The following is a 20,105-nucleotide window of genomic DNA, read 5'->3' as shown; positions in this document are numbered from 1 at the left end:
AGACGAAGGCCTGGCGGGTTTGGGGGGGGCTCTCCGAGGACTTCTGACAACGCCGACAGGATGACTACATGAACAGCTACAAATCACCGCGTATAAATGTCTGCTTTCTGGCACTCTTAATTAATATTGATGTGTTTACTTAGAAATTTGGCAGCTCATTTCATAGCAAAACATGTCTTATGTTTCTACTTACTTGATGTAAATGTTCGCTGGTTGCTTACACAGAATCAACGTTCGACCCGTGTGACTGGTTTAATCTACTCCATGTTGTTTTGTCTTACCTTTTACAGTTATACTCATGAGCTCTGACTTCTTGTGTGTTGTCTTATTCACTGCTATGTCGTCCCTAAGAAAAGAGACAGGTTTCCGAGAGTTGTGTTTATTGGTTAAGCATGAATTCAACTGTATGTTTTAACAAAGAAATACATTTGCTTCTTCGGTCATTTAAAACGGTATATTTATTCTGCAGCACTAATGCTGACAATGATAATAAGAGTAACGATGTAAATTGAGGTAATACATACAGTAAGTAAGTACCACGTGCACAGCTTCTGCGATATTATAACTCCGAAGGAAAAATGCATTATCTAAAAAGCCATTGCAATGTTCTCAGCCGACCCCAGTTGATTGAATGATCACTATGTGGGACTTTTTAGTTTTGACAATTAGATGGTGATAAGGTGCCACCTATAAACCCAAGCGATTGAATAAGTGTACAGCTAGGGAGAAATGGTATATGGGACGGGGCACAAAGCTTTTAGGTGTTTGGTTATTTACCTCACACCCCCATTGGCTTCCTGTGCCATGCTAATCCCTATGGCCATTCCCACCCACTTCCTTCACCTCTGTGCCTAAAGCGCATCCTCCTGCAATCTCTTTGAGCTAGCTTGTTCAAGCCTTACCATCAACCTTTGTGCTTATAGTGTCTGCCAGTATTTTTTCAAAGCAGACACATGAGAGATAATGGGCCTCATATGGTAATAACGCGTCCGAGTAGGCTTGACACCGCAAATAGCGGCCGATTACGAGAGTGCGTGCACGTGCATGCCGGCATGCTGGTAACATTTGTACCGCCATGCCACTAACAACCCTCAAACCCCCGATAGTGGCATCATGTAATGCGCTGATGCCGCCACCGCCTCCAACCAGCCCTAAACAACGAGCCCGGTAATACCATTAATGGCATTACCGGGTACATCAATACCGGACCCAGAAGTAACGTCATCGCGCCGGAACGGGAAATGCACTGGTGGTTATCTTTAAAAACACAATCTATTGCAATCCTCCAAACACAGGACCTGTACTGACTACAGAGCACACACAACCTGTATAAAATGGCTAAAGCTACCAGGAAAGGCACACCCCGGCTGTGCAAGAAGCGGTTCGCCGATGATGAGCTCAACATGTTGGCGGACACATTGGTTGAAGATGCAGATGAAGTGTCTGCTGCAGACCTGAGGCATCCCGCCCAAATCTGCAAGAAGAAAATATGGGAGGAAGTGGCCAGGAAGGTCAGTGCGGTCGACACCACCGCCCACACTGTGAAAGATGTAAAGAAGTGGTGGGACGATCTCCACCTCCATGTCAAAAATATATTGTCGGCCAACCGCAGTCAGGGGCTGGCAACAGGCGGCGGCGACCACTCTCCCGCCAAACTAACCAGGTAGGAAGAGACATACAGTACAACCATTAACATGGAGGGAATCAAAGGACTAGGAGATGTTGAGTTGGGAGTACCGTCATCGGCAGATGAAAGTGAGTGTCCCCACAAACCATAGATAACTAAAGCAGGATGTAGGCCAGCGAATGTTATTGTGCAGTAAGGCAATGCATGACCTATCATACACACATGGACATATCCCTGTTCAGATGGTGGCCCAAACACTGTCACATTAACATGTATGATGCATGCTTATTCCATACCCAAATGACACCCTACACACAGCAAAACTGCATGTGTCACAGAGCACACAAACCACAACACAATGGTAGGTGCCACAGCAGACACCACCACAGAAATGTGAGAACCTGATGTATGCCAATATAACCCCCCCTTATTGCAAGCACCATGTCTGCCACAACTGCAAGAATGCAATGCATAAAATGGGAATAACTGCACTAACACCAATGTATGCATGATGTGCGTACTACCATCACTGATGTCCTGCCTCTCTTCGTCCCCCACAGGCACGGATGCTGACAGTGACGGACAGGTTGCAGCTGCACAGGCCAGGACACCTGTTAAAAAATCCAGGCCCAGGGATGATGGCACCAAGGAATCAACATCGAGGGCCATTCCGATGCCCAAACTGCCACACAAAGCACCACCAATAACGCAGGCCAAACCACAGGACAGCCAAATAACAGGCAAGACACCACATGAGGAAACTGAAACACAGGACGTGTCCACTGTAGTGGAAGCAGAGGCAGATGGGACACAGTCCGCCACCACCAGCTCCAAAGATCAGGCGGCCGCAGCTTCCCTGTCTTGGCAGCCAAGGTGTGGAATGCTTTACCCAACCCGCTGGACCCTCTTTCCCAGCCTTTAAGCGCAAAGCCAAAGCCTGGCTGTCCACCCACGATTCTGCATGACACTGACTCTAACTTCTACCTATGGCATTCGTAGACCTTTTTGTATCATATCCTCCACCTATGGCATTGTAACCTTTGTATCATATCCGGCCGTGCAGTTTTGCACAGCCCTGTGTAACTCACATACCCCTGTTTATGTAATGTTTATCTTGTATATTTAATGTAAATACCTCTGCCTGTAACTGCCTGTAACTAAGTAATGCGCCCGGTTGCCCTCGGGCCTGGAGCGCTGTACAAATATATAAAATACAAATACAAATCAGTGGGTTCCCTGGGTAGGATTTATCCATGCGCACTCATGGATGCATGACCTGTGTGGTGCTTTGATGCGGTCGTGGATATTTTGCTTACTGACTGCATGTTGCTGAATTGTGTTGCTTAGGGTACGGTCTGATGATGTGCAATGGACATGATGAGGGGTGTGGGCTGCTTGCCAGTCTGACATTTTGGCATTGGTGTGCCGCCAGAGGGAGGTGGATGACATATTCAGTGTCATGTACAGGTTGGGATGTTAAGGGGCACAGTGTTTTGCTGTTTTGCTGTATGGACAGTGTACAGTCACCACCCCAGACACACCTAGGTGGTATATGCATCTCCCCGGATTTACCCAGGTGTTAAATGCATCTTTCCCCCCCTGGACTCACCCAGGTGGTATGTGCATTTCTTCCCCCCCCGCCGGACTTACCCAGGTTGTATATGCATCTCCCCCCCCGGACTCACCCAGGTAGTATATGCATCTCTCCCCCCCAGACTCACCCAGGTGGTGTAGGCATACCCCTCCATTTCACTACCATGGGCCTGTCAGCCGACTTACCCAGCAGCCAGACACGTTATGCAGCATGTCGCTCCATGTAGTGGGGCAGCGGGGAGTTCTGCAGCACCATTGCGTGAGTTGATCCGGGGTATCGGGCACAGCAATGTGTGATCATCTTGCTGGAGTCACATACCATCTGTACATTGATGGAGTGGTATAGTTTATGATTGAGGTACACCACCTCCATGGCATGTGGGACCACCAATTCCACATGGGTGCAGTCGAGGGCACCAATGCAATTTGGCATGCCTGTCAGTGATGGAAATCAAGGTTTGTGTCATTCAGCTCCTGGGCAGTCTGTGGTAGGGATATGTAGTCCCTTGTGTGCTTCAGGAGGGCATCCAGCACTTGGTTCAGCATGCGTGAAAAACAAGCTTGTGATATGCCATGCAGCTGCCCAAATGTGTGCTGGTAGGTGCCTGTGGCCAGGAAGTGGAGCACAGACACTACCTTCAGTTGAGGGGGGATGGCGGTGCGGATTTCAATCAGGCTTACTATGTTGTTGTGTATCATGTCCACAATGAAGGTGATGGTGTCCCAGTCCAGGTGGTACAGGGTGTGTATCTGCACAGGGGTTAGGTTGAATGGAATTGCCCTGATGCAAGGTATTTGTGGCTACCTCCGTGGAACCACTGCCTGCACTGGGGGGACTTGCTGGGCCTGTCTCACCTTTCTTCTCCTCCTGCGTCTCCTCTGTAGTGCCTGTTGTAGTTGCTGCTCGTGGAGTAGCAGTACAGTCATGTCCTCAGCCCCAAAAATCGCAACAGCAAGTGGGATCATTTTGGTGTGGGAAGAGGTGTGGTGTGTGGGTCTGCTCCTTTTGTGCTTGCCCAAACTCCATTGCCTCCACCTGTGCTGATTGTGGGCACCTGTGGCAGTTGGGAATACAGCATATTGCTGTGAACGGGTGATCCGCGATGTCGGTATTGGTGGCATCATGGTGGCGCTTCTTACTGGCATCTGGATGCCAGTATTTGCTGGTCCGTGTTGCTCGTAATGTCCTCTTCCTTGCGGCATGCCGGTGTTACTGGCACGGCGCCAGCACGCTCACATGCACCTCGGTATGGTGGTGCATGGCCACAGCGGGTCCCTGTCGATGCCGGTAGTACCGGCCTCTAGGGTCCTAATACAACGGCCCGGTAATGGATGCTGGTAATGCCTTACCGGTACCATTATTACTGGAGCGCCAACCCTGTAATGAGGCTCAATGACTTAATTGTAGCTGTAAACATGCTACTGTTGCAATTCAAATGTTTTAACCAGGTCTGCCTTCAGCCACTAAATAAGCACTATGTGTGTCCTTCAATGAAGATCTGTTAAAACATGCATTGGCAAAGCCAACAGTTTTGGCTGGTATACAAGTATTAGGCATTTATTTGCAAGGCACTGCCATTATATGCCCGGGTACTCGCATCATTTTGGAGCAGCTACCATCAATGGCCATTTAATAGGACTATGGCAGTGCCTGGCAAGTGCTTTTCCAATGTCTACACAAAAGCCCACAGTGTTGGCATTTCCAATGCTTGTTTTAGTTGTGGCTGATTGCTGGCACAGCCGCAGATTGACAACCGCTGTCATGTACATTGGTGAAACAGAGAAGTGTAACTGGCCTAATTACTGCATATCAAATATTCCTTGCAGGAATGTGGTGGAGTGTATGAATGCAGCTACAGTGGATGGGCTGGGAAGTGTCGGTAAAGCATACAGAGTGGAGGTGTAACTGAGGTTCACAATACCCAGCCAATCATGTGTGCCTATGACAGGTAAAGTTTGGCAAATGGTGAATGTCTTGAAAAAGCATACACATGACCTCGGGAAAAGCCCAAACTATAAACCATAGGGTTTGTTAATCCGTGTCTAACCAGTGGCACCATTGCCATCTTTTCTTTACCTGAGCCCTGCAAAACGTATTGCTTCTGACTACTTAAAACGTGTCCTTCAAATTTGGAAAGAGAAACTGCTGGATGAAGCATCACTTTTCGCATCCACGAATGATGTTTATAGATAGTATTACTAGTAAATGTCCTTCTCATACGAGTGCACCTCTAGGTCTACGCACACATCTCCAGTGCCACCTTTGACTTCCTATTCGTCATCATGAGAAGCTATGATGGAATAATTCACTATCTGGTATCCATGAAATTCCAATCTCTTTAGTTAAGGGTCATCAGCAAAACTAGGTGGCAGCACAATTCCAATGTTGCCTGATCGTGTGATCTTTACAGGGGTTGCAAAGAAATGCCTAAGTTGTTTCTCTAATTCTATTTTCCTGAAAATCCTGTGGAGAGGGAGAACAACGTTACTTTCTTCTCAGTATACAACTTTTCACTTGCACATTATACACATCTCCCCTGTCAATCCAACTGCAGCCCTCTTTCAAACTTTAGTTTTCAGAAGAGTTGACTTTTCAACTTTGACTCGTTGCTGAATTGTGGACATTTGTATATCATCGATGGGGTCCTACACTTTATTCTGAAGACCAATTCCTGCTTTCTAAAACTTCTTCTAAATGCCTCTTGTGCTTTATACTTCCTTAGGTGAATGCCCCTCTGTTTCTGGGTGTCATTGCTAAAGAATTAAAACATGGCAAATACTACTCTAGTAAAACAGAGAGTTAAGAAACGACCATCCCATTACAGACTTCACATTCTCCAACCAATTTCTTAAACCAAGCCAATGGCAATCTCAGCTCTTATCACAAGATCATATTTGCTCCCATCGGTCTGGCTTGTTTCTGTAGAATCACTTTAGCATGTCTACCATGAAGGTGTTTAGCAACACTGTATGCATGCTTGACAGCAGAGATGCCTGTTAGTTCCCACTCCTTTATCTATCAATGGTGCTTGACATGTTCGCCAACAGGAAACTGATTTCCATTGCGTACACCAGAATGGAGACTAGGTGTTATATCTTGAAGCGATATACCTTGTTTCTGTCTGGTCAAACACACTTAATCTAAATTTGGTTCTGCAGGTCCTGCCTTAGCTCTATGACACGTGTCATGCCCTGGGAATGATCCTATCTTCCAAAATTTGTAAAAAAACGTCCCAATAATTTAATATCTACGCTACGTAGAGCTCTTGGAAGATGCTGTGTACAGCTTGAGCATCTGTCTGCGGGACTCCGATGGGGATCTAGTGCACCTTTGGGTGCCATCACCAGCTGATGTCTTCCACCTCAGGCACTGTCCTTGTGCTGCTGGCAACTGCATGTCTACTCACTTTCTTAGATAGTATTGTTAAAAGGGGTTTGTTTGACTGTGTTTGGTGTCCAATAATTGTTTTGTCTAGTATTGTCTTACCTGTTCAATCTTAACTTTCTATTCTTGGGATCACTCCAACTCAAGTGCTTTCAGTCAAATCTCTTGGTTTGGAGTGCATTCCAATGTAGGATCCTGTTCCCTTTCACACCTCCTCAGAAGGACAGTAAAACCACTACTATCTATCACACCACTGCCAGAGACATGTTTTTTACAGGAGTAACATGGGTAACGTGATTTATTTGGATTGGCTTTCCATGTTCTTAATTGATCTCTTTTGAAAAAGGTCCTTCATTCCACAGGCCATTTCATTCTAGCTGCATGGAAATATGAGCACCCATTTCCCATCTCTTGCGGTCTGCACTGGCTCCCACTGCACAATGGGACTGTGATCAAGCTTTCTTACATAATATGTAAGCAGAGACGTTAGGAGATTAGGATTTGACTCAACTGTGCACTGCACTTCGGTATTTCTAGTGAGTTTGAGTTAGTTGGCTGCAAGGTCACGGGTAGGAGAGGTGTTGCCCATACCTCGGGCTAAGACTTGAACGTATTTGATTTTAAACCCAGCTACCATGCACTTAAAGTATTACACTTCACATTCTTGTTTGCGGTGGGTTGAGTGCATTTTATTTGTGTGACTTAAGTGGTCAGCCAACACGTGTTTCGACCTCTCAGAGTCATTATCAGTGCTAATACTTGGACTTCAGTTGCCTGCTCGCGGTTCTGTGGTAAATGTCCGTTTTCACTGTTTTTTCATGGACATCAAACCGGTTGGGCAATTATCTGGCATGTTGGCCCGATCTACTGAACAATGTCCCGAGTGCTACCTGAGTGAACCCAATAAAGGTGAAATAGGCACAGTGTGCCAGGTATACATCCTTAGTCTCCATTTGTAAAGTTGCCAGAGGCAGGCTACATCATCACTATGGAAGTGTACGGACTCAATTGCAAGACAAAACAGCAATATATAGTGTTGTAGTACCAAAATAAGACTGTCTGATAAAGGTTCTATGAAAATAGCAACTTTGATAAAATCAAGCAATGCAATCAATTCTTTAAAACACTAAAGACACACACCTCTAAGAGAAACACATAGAATTTCGAGACTTGCAATGGAAGAGCACTCTAGATTGATAAATTGCGGTGTTCAGCAAAAGGACTTCAGCTGCAATGCCAATGTTCAAGGGCATGTTCTCATTAGGGAAACGTAGGCAGACTTAAAGTCAGTATGGTCCCTTAAATACATTTAGTTCTTGTCTTGGGTGCTGAAATGCATTAAGCCGGACTATTAGGAACTTTTACTGTGATTGAGCAGAGGTCAAGAAATTTGACTCATGCTGTTCAGCTGGTGAGTCTCCGACAAGTCGGTTTGATATGAGGGCTCCTGTCGAGTGGAGTCAGCCTTTCTGATGGACAAGTCAATGGCTTTGAATGGATTGAGGTTGCCCTTAAATTGGCGGTAAAACAATGCTTCTGCTGGGTCAACTCGGAATTTGAGACAGGCGAATTAAGGGCTTCCAGCAGGTTGAGTTAGCATTCATATCAGTTACTTCCATGGAGTTGAGGTGGCAATCGAATTGAGATGAGGTGGTCTACTACAATGGGGCGAGCCAGTTTCTGAATGGCTTGAAGTGCAGGTAAGCAAGTCGAAGATGTGTAAGGTGCCAAAAGTGTTACTGTGGATCCTGTAGTGGCTGGAAGTGCATCAATCAAGGTTGAACCGGCTTGGAAGAATCTAGAGCTGATGAAGCAGGGTTTCATTTGCTTATCTTCTGGTTTGCTGAGAAGCCCAATCCATGGTGCCTCGGCACGATGCAAGTCCTTGGTTCCACAATTCTAATTCAGCAAAGTGTCTGAGACCTGGAGGGAGTCCTTCCATCCAGTTAGCAAGATCCTGGTTCCAGTGAACAGGCAGCAGAGAGTCCTTGGTCCATATCAGTGTCACCCCTATGTTTCTTACTGATGGTTAGGTACCAAAGCTTAACTCTGCTTGGATGCAATCTGTCTTCACCTCTATGGCAGGGGACTATGAAATAGGCTGCATCCCTAACAGAGTTCCAATTAATCTTTCTTCTTGTGAGACTGTAAAAATGAATCAACTGAGGGGGTGGTTACCCCTCCTTATAAAGGTTGAATACCCAGGGGATTGGTCCAAAACAAGCCGGCTATAAGAGGTCCAATCAGATTTATTGTTACAAGTGTCCTTTCCTCCTGACATCATATCTAGCCTGCCTTGAATGCAGGAAAGAGAGAACATAGGAGGTTAAGAGCCGTAGCACAAACTAAAATGGTGGAACCCCTCTCTTTGCCTAACTTTCTCCTGCAGCTACTCTAGCTCTACCTCTGTGCCATGTCCTCTGACTTCACAGGGACTCCGGTGGCCAGCATGCTAGTGTGAGAGCATATTTGTTGTGTCAGTGCTGCCTTTGAAGCACTCATTCCCAGGGGACCACATGTGGAGGGCTGTGGAGGTGTTGCTCTTCCTCCAGGAGAATCAACAGGCAACTTCCTATCCATTGTCCCTACAATATGCAGTGCTGAGACTGTCACTACTTCTTTAGGTACATTTATTCAAGAATGATACCAGAAATAAGATGCGTGGAGCGCACCACACACTGTCTCCTTCCTCTTCCACCTTTAATAGCTTTCCCTGGAACATTTTCCTTTATCATTCCCTCCTTCCAAAATGCTCTCTCACACACACACACACCCCCACACATACACACCCACACACAAAAACAACCACCCTTGCGTAAATATAAATTTCTATTTATATCACACACCCCTTCTTTATTTCCTAAACACCAACAAGATGTCATCTCATTTCTCCAATGGCCTGTACTTTCACCACTCTCACCAAATTCCACACTTGGCAACCACTAAGCTTCACTGCTCCTGCACAGACATTTTCCACTTGCATAGGATCGCTATACAACACCTCTCCCTTCCTTTTTATATCTCATTTTTTAACTCTTATTCAATCACCTCTAAACCTTGCACACCTCTTCTCACGTCACTCCTTTCATTCGTCATCTCTTTGTGTCATTTACACCTTCTCCTCACCTTGCCGAAATCTACCTCTTTACACTTAGCTAAACCCAGCCAGGCTGGGCATACATGAGAGTTTCCGCTTTGTCCTTTCAATAGTTCAAATGGACCTTCACCCTTTACAACATGCGCCAAAATACTCAGCCCTCTTAATCTCTCTTCCACCTTATCATTTTTTCTTTTTCCTTTTTTCTTTTTCCACACACTTCAGCCATCCTAACAGCCTCCATTATACACCTATCTACTCTTTCGACAGAACGATTACACTCAGGGTGATTCAACTATGTCCTCTTATTCTTAACCCCACACACCCTCAAATATTCTTCCATCACCTTTCCACAGAACTTTGCACCATTATCTATCAACACATACATCGGAAATCCCTCCCTTCTGAATATATCCCCTAAGAACTTCATGTTTGTTCTTGCACTTGACTGACAGACACATTTTATCTCCACCCACTGAGACAACAAATCTACTACTACTATAATGTACTTTCCACAACTGCCTCCAACATCAATTGGACCCAAAATATCTATCGCCAATGCTTCCTACACATGCCAAGGAACATCAGAACAAATCATGGACCTTGCACATACACATAATTTCTAAACCACTTTTTCCCAGACTCCAAACAAACATCCAATTATTTCTCTACCATCCTATCTAGCCCTGGCTACCAATAATCTGCCTTCAGCACCCCTTTTCTTTTTGGAAATGCCAACATGCCTCACATGCGCCAAATCTATCAAACTTGTATGCAATCCAACTGGAACAACAACTTTTCCGGATCAGTAAAGTATCCCATTCTCAATACTCAACTCGTCACAAACTTCCCAATATGCTCTCACATCTCCTGCCATCCTAGCCTTACATGTTCATTCATATTGTAGCCCTTGCATTGCTGTAACATTGTTTACATCCTCCTGGAACACTTCTATTCACTCCCCTCACAATACCTTCTACTGATAATGCCATCATTAGTCAGAAATATTTGCTCACACCATTCCTCCGCCCAACTTCATCCTTTCCATTTAAACATAACTAGCAATCAGCAAAGACATTGGGGATCATTCCGACCCTGGCGGTAGGGGGTTAACGGCACTGGTAAGGATGCCGGTGCCGTTAACCCCCTATCGCCCTATTACAACGTCCCTTAGTGGGTACCGACAGGGCCAGCTGGTTTTATCATCCAGCCTTAGCGGGACCCGTTAAGGGACCATGGAGCTAATAATGCGCCGCAATTCTTGGGCCCGTTATTAGCTCCTTTCCCATTCCTGTTGAGCCCAATGGGGGCACAAATGGGAATGGGGAATGGTTTTTGAAATGGGGACTTACCGGGTCTGCATAGGTTGGAATGTCCCGGTAAGTCCCAATTCGGACACCAAGGACCAGGCACCATGGCTGTCTCCAAACTCGGAATGACCCCCATTATCTTTTCCTGCAATTACCTACACACTAAATGAATGGCACTGCATCCTGGCTACCCATCCTGCCCACCGTCTTGATATTTTATCTATTCCCTTTGACTCAAACATTGCATTTAAAGGACGATGTTCCATACACAGAACAAAATCAGAACCCCAAACAAAATTTCAACATTTCTCCAACACCCAATGATATACTAACGCTTCCTTTTTAATTACTGAATATCTTTTCGCAGTTCCCTTCAGAATACATAACGCATGTATAATAATCTTTTCTTCTCCCCCTTCGCTCCTCTGAGATAACACTGCTCCCAGTCCCACATCACTTTCATCAACTGTAATAATATATGTCTTATATAGCGATAATGGAACTGGCAAATCTTTTTCATCCTTTTTCTTGACGAATTTGGCTTTCAAACCTCCAATTCCATAGAAATTCCACCTCCTTCCTCAACAACTACCTAATTTCCACCACTTTTCTGACAACATTTTTCAAAAACTGTTGATAGAATTCTACAATACCTAGAAGGGAAAGCAACTCCCCTTTATTTTCAGGTGTCTTCATTTTTTGATGCGATCGACCAATTCCTCTTTCGGCTGCACACCCTCTTGCGGTACGTCATGTATCAAATACTCAAAAACTTGATTTCTAAAAAATACTTCTCCTTACCCAACGTCAAACCTCTCTCCTCCAATACTCATAAAACTGCTTTTAATTTGACGTCATGCTCTTCAGCAAACCTCCCAAACATCAATATTTTGTCTTGAAAGCACAGAACACCCTGCATGTCACCAAACAATATATGCTTCACCTTTTGGAAAACTGATGAGGATGACAAAAGCCCAGATAGCATTCTGTGAAATGGAAATACTCCCTCATGCATTATGAAGGCTGGGAATTTACACAACTGGCTCCAAAACAATTTGGTGATGTGCGGATGACAAATCTAATTTTGAAAACACTCTTCCTTTCCCAATCATGCTTAACATTACCCCCATATTTAGCAGAGGATGTATTTCCACCACAACACACTTCAGTTGTGTGGTGAGTCAGATGAAGAAAAAATAATCATTGAGGTCATGGTGTACTCTATTTATTAAAGTAAAAGGATAAAGCCTAACTTTCTCTATCTCTATGATTGGTCCCTACCTGTGTTATTAAATAGGATACTCATCAGTCAGTCTTTTCTGACCCTACCACTATGAAAAGTAACTTGTCTGAAGAATTCCCCCTTCTCTTAAGAGTACTTATAGCAACAGTCTTTTGATACATGATTTAAAAAAAGGCTCTTTAAATGGTGCTGCGGCACTCTTGTTTAGTCTCTTGAGAATGATTTCACTCTTCTGAGGGTACTCCTAGTACCAGTCTTTAAATACATGATTTGTGAATAGTCTCTTGTAACTTCTATCAAACTCTTCAATTCCTTAATTGGGTTATTTGGCATACTCTTCTCTTTGTATATCCCTCCTGGAATTCTCTTAGTAATTCTCTTTTTTTGTCTGTGATTCTACGTGTGCCCTTTTTCAGAGCTTTGTTGGAGCTTATGTGGTTCCGTTGCCTATTTTCTTTCGGCTCTTTTTCATATTGTGCTTCCTCTTCAAGCTTATTTTGGGTATGTACAGAGTGTCGAGTTATCTTTCCCTTCTCCCTGGGTATTTTTTATCAATTCTTCTCTTTCTGCAATATTTAGTCATTCAAAAGTTATTTTTGGAAAGCTCTTACTTATTTTGTTTAAAATGTAACTCTGTTTCAGATTTTATACTGGGATGACTTGAATGGGTAATATAATGATTCTCTTGGGTTCTCCGGGTATCCTGTTCCCCGTGTTGCCTTCCTTGTAGCAGGAGAATATCTGTGGGAATCATCTTCCTTGCAGACTCCTTTTCGGTTAACAGTCCACCTATGTCTCTCCTGCTTCGGCACCTCTCTTGACATGTTTCCTGGTCTCTTCCCGACTTTGCAGTTCTTCCATGGCTGACCTCACATGCTCTGTTCATCCTACACTGGCGGTATCAGTGATGTAGATTGGACGCTATGTCCTCCAAGGATTTCCATGCCTGGTCCTGTCACCACTTTCTGCTTTCTCGTGTTCTCAGTTCGCCTTTGCTCCGGTGCACCATTTTGCATCGTTACGTGAGCTTGAAACTTGCTGACTTCGGAGTCTCTCTTTCCTTCCAGGTGTGCATGGCTTCAGGGATTCCCCATCTGATGTACAGTATTCAGTATTCTCTCTCTCTCTCTCTCTCTCTCTCTCTCTCTCTCTCTCTCTCTATTTCTCTCTTTCTCTCTCTCTCCATCTCTCTCTATCAGTCTCTCTCACTCTCCTTCTCTATCTTCATCTCTCTCTCAGGTCACGTACCTCTGGACCTTCCCCAGCTGGCATTTATGGGATTCTATCCCTCCATCTCCCTCCCATTAGTCTCTCACTGGAGTTATGTTAACTCCCTCTCTGCGATTGGATATTTGGTCTTAGAGCGACATGGCCTTTAATCCTGAGACATTAGGGGTTTCCTCATAATTCCTGATATCATGGTTTCTTTGTCCCAGTTTTGGTATTTGATAGTATTGTGATAGTAGTATTGTGCATTGTGATAGTAGTGCTTTCCTGTGGGTTTTCTGCCCTCCTAGCAAAGCATTCATCTAGTTAACTTACTACCATTATCTGTCTCGCCTTCTCTCTGTCACGTCTGCTTGCACGTCTTCCTGTGTCCATCCCCAGTGTTCTACCCGCCCCTCCCCATCTTCTTCTCTCCTCTCCCTACCTGCTCTATGGTGTTCTCTGTCTCTCCTATCTTTTCCAACTGCTTCTCTATCAACTTTTCTGCTCTCCTCACTTAATCTGGCAGCAAGAAGTTTAAAACGGACATTCTGGTCTCCAACCGAGTCCTCCAGGCAAACCCTCACAACATCCTTTTTGTCGTTCCATCGCAAGACCTATGGACTCTTCATGTGGGCTCTGTGGTTTCTCCTTTCTATTCTTCTCCCATTAATGGTGGCACCCGGTGGGAGGCCCTCCTGGCCCCCTTCCACTCCTCTAAGGTCATCATTAATGTTTACCTGAATGGTACCGTCTTGGTCCAAGGCCCTCAGGCCAACCTTCTTCTCTTTGATAGACGCTTCCCACGCCTCATCAATTTCCTTTCCTCTCCTGCTGTTCCCTCTCTTCCCTCCATGACTTCCTTGCCTCCACCTTCTGTCTCCTCCTTGGCTACCTTGCCCTCTCCTCCTTCCTCTTCTGCCCTCTCAGGCTTCCTCTATAAATCCGCAGGGCGTACCTCTGATTTTTACCCCTCCCCAGAAGTCTTTGAAGGATGGCAACCTTCTCCATATTGCCACTCTCAACTCTCGCTCTGCTGTCAAACACTCCTCTGACATCTGCCGCCTCCTGGAAGAACTGGATCTCGATGTTCTCGGTCTCAACGAGACATGGTTCACGGCCAGCTCTGTCACAAGCTTTGACACTCTCTTCCCTGATGGCTACAAGATCCTCTCTGCACCCAGATCCAACTGTTCCAGAAGGGGTGTAGCCCTGGTCTTCCCTAAATGGATCCCTGCCTCTGTCATTCCTACTCAGGCTTACTCCTCTTTTGAATGCCTCGTCTGCGGGCTCTCTCTCTCTCCTGTCCATTTCCTTACTGTGGCCACCATCTATCGGCCACCTGGTCAGATCTCCCCCTTCCTCTCTGAGTGGGCTGATCTCTCCTCTTCCCTCCTGGCCTCTTGGAAACTTTAACTTCCACCTGGATGCTTCCTGTCCTTCATCTGGACTCTTTTGTGACCTCTGAGACTCTCTCTCACTCTCTATTCTCCCCTCTGGCCCGACTCACTCTGCAGGGCACACTCTGGATGTTCTGATCTCTTCAGACCTTCCCCTTTCCATCCCCCTCACCACTCCTCCCTCCTGGAGTGATCACTTTCTCCTTTCCTTCCAGCTCACCCTCTCTACCCCTCAGGCCAGGCCACCTCCAGCACTGCCACCTACCTTCTCGTTTATCCAACCCATGAAGCGTGTGTCAGTTGAGGCTTTTGCCACCACTTTCCCTCCCCGTTTCCCCCTTTGGCTGACTCACAACCTGACACAGCCCTTTCCATGTGCCACTGTGCTGTATCTGATACCTTTGATGTTTTGCCCCTGTCATGAGGATCCACTTGAAGCCCAAAGCCAAGTGCAACTCCTGGTACAACTGAAAACACGTCACCCTCAAACGTAAGTGCAGGATGGCTGAGAGGAAATGGCGTGCTTCAGGTACATCCTCTGACAAACTGGCCTGCCGTCTGCTCCAAAAACAATACCGGCTCTCTGTTCGCACCAAGAAGAGAGTCCATATTCAAGTGTGTGTCTCTGCGACATCTAATAACTCGGCCAAACTCTCCTGTCCCCTCCCAGGCCCTCTGCACAGCTCTAGATTCTCATTTCATTTCTAAAACTCAGGACATCCTGTCCTCTCTCTCTTCCTCTCCCCCTACTCCCTCTACTCCCTGCTCTTCCTCTGTCCCTTTTTTTCTGGCCACCTCTCCTACCTCCTTCTCTGCCTTTCCCCTGTTCTCCCCAGACAATGTTTCTAGACAAATCCGATCTATGAAAGTCGCATCAAAACAGGTTCACCCCTGGTCCTCCAAAACCATCAAGGACCACATTGACACCCTGGCTCCTGCTCTGGCTGACTTCTCCAACCACTCCTTTACCACTGGAGTCTTCCCTTCCCCCCAGAAGCACTCCCTTGTGCAACCTCTTCTTAAAAAACCCTCTTCCGATTTGTCCTGCCCGGCTAACTATCGCTCAATCTCCATCATTGTTTTCCTGGGCAAACTCCCGGAAAAGATGGCCATCTCCCAGCTTAATGTTCACACTGCATCTATTAGTTATCTCCCTGACCATCAGTCTGGCTTCAGAGCTGCCAGAAGCACAGAAATTGCTCTCCTGAACATCCGTAAAGACCTGCTCTCTAACCTTGATTCCAACACCCTCTGTGTCCTCCTCTTACTCGATCTTTCTTCTGCCTTTGACTTGGTCAACCATGCCATCCTGCTCAACCGTCTCCGTGATAACCTGGGTATCAATGATCAGGCCCTGGCTTAGCTGACTCCTTTCCTCTTTGATCGACCCTCCCAGGTCCATCTTGGGTCCTTCCTCTCCTCTATCTCTACCTGTGGTGTTCTAACCTCTCTCCCTGGCTGTTCAACCAATACCTGGCACTTCTTGCCCACTGCATTGCTGCTCCCTGCCCCAACTTTCAGTGCTATGTGGATGACACACAGCTCATTTTCAGGCTCACTTCAGCCACCTCCTTTCCTTCTCTCCTCTCCGACTGTTTGTCTGCTATCCAGGAGTGGTGTGCCATCAATGATCTCTGCCTTAATGCAATTAAGACTGAGATTCTGCTCATGGGTACACCTGCTCCCTCCTTTCCAGTCACTCACTGGCTGGCCTCTCTTGGACCTCTTCCTTCTCCCACCTGCAAGGCTAAAAACCTTGGGGTCATCTTCGACTCCACACTCTCCTTCTCTCCTCAAATCTATGACTTCTCTAAGAAGTCAAACTACCAGCTGCACCTCCTGAGAGATATTCTTCATTTCCTCGTCTTCCCCAGAAGCTCGCTGTCTCCAGAGCTCTGGTTCTTTCTGGGCTGGATTACTGCAATAACCTCTTTCTAAATCTGCCTGCCTCTAGTCTCCGCCCTCTGCAACTCATCCAAAACAGGACTATGAAACTTGTCCTTGGCTTCAAGCCAAGGGATCATATCTCTCCACAACTGAAATCTCTGCACTAGCTCCCAGTGGCTGCGATATTCAAGTTCACAACCCTCTGCATTGTCCACAAGGCCTTCTGGGGCTTGGGACCTCAATACCTTAAACTCTCTCTTCCTAAATATCTTCCTTCTGGAGCACTTCACTTACCCGCCTCCAACTCTCTCAGGGTCAGTCGCTTCTCCAAGCAACAAGCTGATGGTAGATCTCTTTCTTCGCTGTGGCCTTCCTCTAGAACAGCCTCCCTGCCTGTCTGAAAAATGAGAAGAACCACCTCTGGTACCGGAAGCACCACAAGACCTTCCTCTTTGCTTCTGCTTTCTCTCCTACTCTCCGCTGCTGATCTTCTGGCTGAAACTGAAACTGCAATTTTCACCTGCCAACCCTCTTTTCTTGGGCCCAGGTCCCCTCCCTGCCAGTTGCACTCCTGCACTGCCCCCCTCGCAACCCTGTCACTCTGGGGCTGTGTCTCTACAGCCCCCTACCAGCACTTGAGACCTGATGTCTGCACTTACCCTTGCACCTGCCACCAACTGGCCGCACTTCTTATTTATTGTCCTTATCATTGTTTTTATTTATTTACTGTTATCGTATGTACTGCACTTCCCCTCCCTAGTTCCCCTTGCACTTTTCCTCCTCCCCGCTCCCGTGCACTTGCGCGATCTCAATGACAACTGGTCTAGTAAGATCGTTTGTCTCTGTCTTCCCTCTCTTTCCATCCCTTGCTGCATCACACCTTGAAACACTTTTGTAAAGGTGTGTTATAAATGCCATATCATATCATATCATATTTCACAGGATTTGTTATTACAGCATCTTTGTCCCAGTCCTGGTATTTCAGTGTTCGGTGTTGTTAAACATCCCATATAGACCATTGTATGTACCACTTGAGGGATTTCCTCATTGGGAACTGGAGTACTTGTCCCCTAAGGGGGAGTCTCTCTCGGTGAGGTCCCACATGCCTCTAACCCTATGTAGGATATTGGAGAGATGGCTCACCTCCCTAGCCTCACAGAAAGGGGCTCCCACTTGGAGAGGAGGGACAAATTCCCTCAATTTGTGACAGTTGCCTAAGATCAACACACAACATGATACTTCCATTTGTTTTCCTTGCAACTATAATGGGTGACACCCAATCTACAGTATTAGCTCTCTCAAATATCCCCCCATCACACCATGTTTTTAACCCTACCTTTACGCTCTCTCTAAAAGTTAAAGGCACTGGTCAAACTTTGGACGCCAATGGAACAATTCTTTCTTTCACAATAATCTGATGGACCATTGCTCTTAGTATCCCAATTTCTTTTATACAAAAAACAGACACAAAAAGCTCTTCCACTAAAGGTCCTTCACTGGACTGTACATGCAATACTTTTTCCTTGGTATTAGGATCCAATTTCATGTGTAAATGTTTTTGTTCCACCCATCCTAAAATAAATACACCCTTATTCGTTACATACATTTTTCCAAACGTTTTTCTGCCCTTAAATTGAAAATGTCCTACAAAATATCCTAAAAGTTCAATGCAGTCCATACCCTGTCCTGATATCAGGTGGTGTCATATTTTCCACCTTCCCTTTAAAATGTTTCACAAACACCTTCTTTTTTGTTGAAGTCACCTTAGCTCCAGAGTCCGCTATCATCCATAGTACATTCCCCTTTACCAAGACACTTGTCATCAGGCTTTCACATTAATCATCCATTTCATATTCAACCATATTTACTGTAACTATCTCTGGATGTGTATTCTCCTCAGCTTCTGATGAAATGCTCATACATCCACTCACAAACTGTATATTTATTTTTTAAAGATTCATATTTCCTTGGACATTTTTGCAGCAGCTTACAAAATGACTCCATCTCTCGCATTTGGTACACATCACCTTTTTTGCCAAACCAATAGCATGCACAATTATTGGAGGGGGCACTAGGGGTAGAATGTTTTATGATATGATATGATAGGTTATTTATAATGCGCTTAATACCCAGAGGTTTATAAGCGCGGACCCGAAGATCGAACCCTTGTTGCTTTGTGTCGTCTTACTTCCAAGGTGAGCACGTTGCCGCTGAGCTATCCTCCCGGGACACATCTGGAATTCCTTCCATGACGAGATGGGTTTTCCCCAAATGATTTATGCCCCTTGTACTTGGTAGATTTATTTTCATCTAAATCGACTTTGAGAATTTATGTTGGAACCATTTTTTGTTCCACTTTATTATGTTTCGCAACACATGCCATGGAGTGTTCTACTTTCTTTGCAATCTTCAGCACTTCATCTAAGGATGACTCATCTTTGAGCCATAGTTCCTCCCTAATATGATTGTTGCAACAATGTATCATTAATTGGTCACACATATGTTCATCCAAACTATTGCCCAAATTGCAGGTAATTGCTAAATGTCTCAGTGCAGTCACATATTCTTCCACTGCTTCGCCATCCTCCTGAGTACGGGTGCCAACATTATAAAGTTCCAATGTGGTACATGTATTGGGACTGAATTTAAGGTCTAACTCTCTCTTATTCGTTCATGTCATCCACATTATAGGCAACATCCGCTACATCAGGTAAAGGCTCATGAATCTGTAGGCCTTCAGTCCAAGGAAATGCATCAGTAGAGACACTTACCTGCCAATGGCAAAGCCTGCACTACACGGGACATGTATGTAATGCAAGAACTCTTTTTTAGCATTTACTCCACTTGACTTTAGGAATTTCAGGAGAATGTATACAAAGTGCTGACCTGGTACATTTCGCATCGACATTGTTAGAACGAAGTGCGCAAATTATTGTACAACAGTAGTGTATTTGTATTGTATTCCTTTTGTATTGTGTTTGTTTCAGTTTCCCATTTCTTTTAAAAAAAACAAAAAACCATTGGCAGCCAGAAAAACATCTGCCTTGCTCGCTCGGCATGAGTCAGTGTGCTGGTGGAGATCCTCACTAAAATGTCTTCATGCTGCGTCTCTGTATATCGTTGTTTACTTGCGTTGCTCTGCAAATGCTGCTGCGCCTGATGGGAAGGCATGCTCATGTTCTGCACTGCTTTCTTCTAACTGCTCCTCTACTTAGGCATACTTCGACTGAGCGCTCTAGCCCTCACACCGGGTGCTCACGATGGGTCTCGCCCCACCCTTGCACTGAGCACTCACACCAGGACTCACCTTTCCACACAGCGCGCTTTCCTGGGATAGCTTCCTGGAAACCAACACTC

General features: G+C 45.6%; 1 protein-coding gene across 1 annotated transcript in view; it reads right to left on the bottom strand.

Moving 5' to 3' along the window:
• LOC138467284 (uncharacterized) overlaps positions 1-20,105 on the bottom strand; it is a 504,409-nt gene that overhangs the window by 419,043 nt on the left and 65,261 nt on the right. The window contains exon 4 of the mRNA XM_069607283.1: positions 282-346. Coding sequence (XP_069463384.1) covers positions 282-346 — 65 coding nt within the window. The remainder of the gene's footprint in view (positions 1-281; positions 347-20,105) is intronic.

Source organism: Ambystoma mexicanum, chromosome 4q (assembly GCF_040938575.1).
Source record: "Ambystoma mexicanum isolate Mex_15411 chromosome 4q, UKY_AmexF1_1, whole genome shotgun sequence".
Lineage (NCBI taxonomy): Eukaryota > Metazoa > Chordata > Amphibia > Caudata > Ambystomatidae > Ambystoma > Ambystoma mexicanum.
The sequence above is the reverse complement of the archived record's forward strand: the minus strand, read 5'-3'. Positions and strand labels throughout refer to the sequence as shown.